A 3,974-nucleotide genomic window follows, 5' to 3' on the forward strand; every position below is an offset into this window, starting at 1 on the left:
ACTAGCCCTGAAGATAGAAAATAAAGCCTACCTTGCCTCAGAGAAATTCCCCAAAGGAAAAGGCAGACCCCCACATATATTGACTGTGAGTTAAGATGAAAGTCACAAACACAGAAATGAAACAGGTTTCAGCAAAGGGAGGCCAGACTTACTAAACAGACTGAGGATAGGAAAGGTATCTTTGCGGTCAGCACAAAAAACTACAAAAGACCACGCAGAGTGTGCAAAAAGACCTCCGCACCGACTCACGGTGCCGAGGTGCCACTCTGCATCCCAGAGCTTCCAGCTAGCAAGACAAAATCATGATAGCCAACTGGACAAGGAAACAATGAACAAATAATAACTAGCAGGGACTTGGCTTCTGCTGGAGTAGACAGGTCACCAGAAAGATCCAAGAGCGAACTGAACCAGTACAAGAACATTGACAGCTGGCATGGAGTAACGATCTGAGTGGAGATAAATAGAACAGCCAGCCAAAGAATAGACTACGTCACCTGTGGAAGGAACCTCAGAAGCAGCAGCTCCACTCACAGCCACCTGAGGGAGTCCATGAACAGAACTCGCCGAAGTACCATTCATGACCACAGGAGGGAGTTCGAAAACAGAATTTACAACAGGAATAACAGAGAAGGGGTAGAGAAGAACTGGGGAAGGAACAGAGAAAAACTTCAGAAGGAATGGAGAAGAACTTGGGAAGGAACGGAGAAGAACTTGGGAAGGAACAGAGAAGAACTGGGGAAGGAATGGAGAAGAACTGGGGAAGGAACGGAGAAGAACTGGGGAAGGAACGGAGAAGAACTGGGGAAGGAACGGAGAAGAACTGGGGAAGGAACGGAGAAGAACTGGGGAAGGAACAGAGAAGAATTGGGGAAGGAACGGAGAAGAACTGGGGAAGGAACGGAGAAGAACTGGGGAAGGAACGGAGAAGAACTGGGGAAGCAACGGAGAAGAACTGGGGAAGCAACGGAGAAGAACTGGGGAAGGAACGGAGAAGAACTTAGGAAGTAATGGAGAAGAACTTGGGAAGGAACTGAAAAGAACTGGGGAAGGAACGAGGAAGGAATGAAGAAGAACTGGGGGGAATATGTTATGGACCTGGTGGTTAGGAGCACCCGGAATGACCTGATGGTTAAACTACCACAGGACAAGCTCTGGGAAGTGGGAGCTCTGCTGACCGCAACCCCTAATCCTATCACACAACTAGAAATAGCCGTGGAGCGTGCCTAACATGACCTAGACGCCTCTTCACAGCCTAAGAGCTAACTAGCCCTGAAGATAGAAAATAAAGCCTACCTTGCCTCAGAGAAATTCCCCAAAGGAAAAGGCAGCCCCCCACATATATTGACTGTGAGTTAAGATGAAAGTCACAAACACAGAAATGAAACAGGTTTCAGCAAAGGGAGGCCAGACTTACTAAACAGACTGAGGATAAAAAAGGTATCTTTGCGGTCAGCACAAAAAACTACAAAAGACCACGCAGAGTGTGCAAAAAGACCTCCGCACCGACTCACGGTGCCGAGGTGCCACTCTGCATCCCAGAGCTTCCAGCTAGCAAGACAAAATCATGATAGCCAACTGGACAAGGAAACAATGAACAAATAATAACTAGCAGGGACTTAGCTTCTGCTGGAGTAGACAGGTCACCAGAAAGATCCAAGAGCGAACTGAACCAGTACAAGAACATTGACAGCTGGCATGGAGTAACGATCTGAGTGGAGTTAAATAGAACAGCCAGCCAAAGAATAGACTACGTCACCTGTGGAAGGAACCTCAGAAGCAGCAGCTCCACTCACAGCCACCTGAGGGAGTCCATGAACAGAACTCGCCGAAGTACCATTCATGACCACAGGAGGGAGTTCGAAAACAGAATTCACAACAGGAATAACAGAGAAGGGGTAGAGAAGAACTGGGGAAGGAACAGAGAAAAACTTCAGAAGGAATGGAGAAGAACTTGGGAAGGAACAGAGAAGAACTGGGGAAGGAACGAGGAAGGAAAGGAGAAGAACTGGGGAAGGAACAGAGAAGAACTTGGGAAGGAACGGAGAAGAACTGGGGAAGAATGGAGAAGAACTGGGGAAGGAATGGAGAAGAACTTGGGAAGTAATGGAGATGAACTTAGGAAGGAACAGAGAAAAACTGGTGAAGGAACAAAGAAGGAATGGAGAAAAACTGGGGAAGGAATGGAGAAGAACTGGGGAAGGAAAGAGGAAGGAAAGGAGAAGAACTGGGAAAGAAACAGGGAAGTAACGGAGAAGAACTGGGGAAGGAACAAGGAAGGAACGGAAAGGAACTGGGGAACAAACGGAGAAGAACTGGGGAAGTAATGGAAAAGAACTGGGGAAGGAATGAGGAAGGAATGCAGAAGAACTGGGGAAGAGAGTTTAATTTCAGCTCCTATCTCCTATTATATAGGCAGAAACATGAAGTCGTCACTTTGTTACTTTATATTTAAATACTTGTAACTCCCATATTATATCTGTTCTGGAGCAGCGTTTTCTGTATTGAGCCATAGTAGTGGTGGTTGCACACACTCACTACTGCTCCATTCACTGTCTATAGGAGGTGGTCGCACACGCTCACTACTGCTCCAGTCACTGTCTATAAGAGGTGGTCGCACACGCTCACTAACGCTCCATTCACCGTCTATAGGAGGTGGTCGCACACGCTCACTACTGCTCCAGTCACCGTCTATAAGAGGTGGTTGCACACACTCACTACCGCTCCATTCACTGTCTATAGGAGGTGGACGCACACGCTCACTACTGCTCCAGTCACCGTCTATAAGAGGTGGTTGCACACACTCACTACCGCTCTATTCACTGTCTATAGGAGGTGGTTGCACACACTCACTACTGCTCCAGTCACCGTCTATAGGAGGTGGTCGCACACGCTCACTACCGCTCCATTCACCATCTATAGGAGGTGGTCGCACACGTTCACTACCCTCCATTCACCGTCTATAGGAGGTCGCACACGCTCACTACCGCTCTGTTCACTGTCTATAGGAGGTGGTCACACACGCTCACTACCGCTCCATTCACTGTCTATAGGAGGTGGTCACACACACTCACTACCACTCCATTCACTGTCTATAGGAGGTGGTCGCACACACTCACTACCACTCCATTCACTGTCTATAGGAGGTGGTCGCACATGCTCACTATCGCTCCATTCACTGTCTATAGGAGGTGGTCACACACACTCACTACCGCTCCATTCACACATTGGACCTTGGTCCCTTGTTTCCCGGATCGGAGGGGAGGAACTCTGCAGGCAGATCGGCTGCTTTGTCCTCTGCTGACTAACACATGACAATGAGATAAGACGTTTTATATTAATTGGCATTCACAGCACATTCCTCATCAGCCCGGTCCTCAGGGGGTGATACCCAGTGACTGACTCATTTCACTCGTTACTGTTATATTCTGCTACTGTATAACTTAAAGGGGCAGTCCGGGAATTAAAGGTGCAGTGAAGCCTATAAAATACAAAGATTTCAGTTCTCACCTGCAGATACAATGTATCTAGTCTGCAGATATTCTCCATTATTACAGCCTTACTGGATACAGAACACTCTGCAGATACAATGTATCCATTCTGCAGATATTCTCCATCACTTACACGCAGTGTTCTATGCAAACATTCATTCCGCTACTTTTTCTCTATGCCGCAGGGCAGGATGGACATTTTTGTATCTAGGAATGTTTGGAAAACCCCACTAGTTACAGATTGACCCAATTAATTACAAACTATTTGAGGAAATCTGGACCTGGAAATCTTCTCCAGGATGTTTCATGTGTGACTTGTGCTCTATCACAGCGGGGCAGGTTGGCTCAGGTAGGAGCAGCTGCCCGGTAATATGTAAACTATTTCACTTTGTGCCATTGTTATGGGCGATGGCGGCACCAGTGACTCACCCAGAAGTTATCTCTCTCCAGTAAACTTTATGGAACTTTCCTACAAATAAGAGATTC

General features: G+C 47.3%; 1 protein-coding gene across 1 annotated transcript; it reads left to right on the forward strand.

Moving 5' to 3' along the window:
* The first annotated feature begins 1,811 nt into the window (after positions 1 to 1,811).
* On the forward strand, positions 1,812 to 2,324 carry LOC138649517 (pre-mRNA-splicing factor 38B-like). The gene has a single exon (XM_069739989.1). It carries the CDS (start codon positions 1,812 to 1,814, stop codon positions 2,322 to 2,324), a length of 513 nt encoding a protein of 170 aa, XP_069596090.1.
* Positions 2,325 to 3,974: the final 1,650 nt, after the last annotated feature.

The sequence above is a fragment of the Ranitomeya imitator genome, chromosome 9, assembly GCF_032444005.1.
Source record: "Ranitomeya imitator isolate aRanImi1 chromosome 9, aRanImi1.pri, whole genome shotgun sequence".
Classification (NCBI taxonomy): Eukaryota; Metazoa; Chordata; class Amphibia; order Anura; family Dendrobatidae; genus Ranitomeya; species Ranitomeya imitator.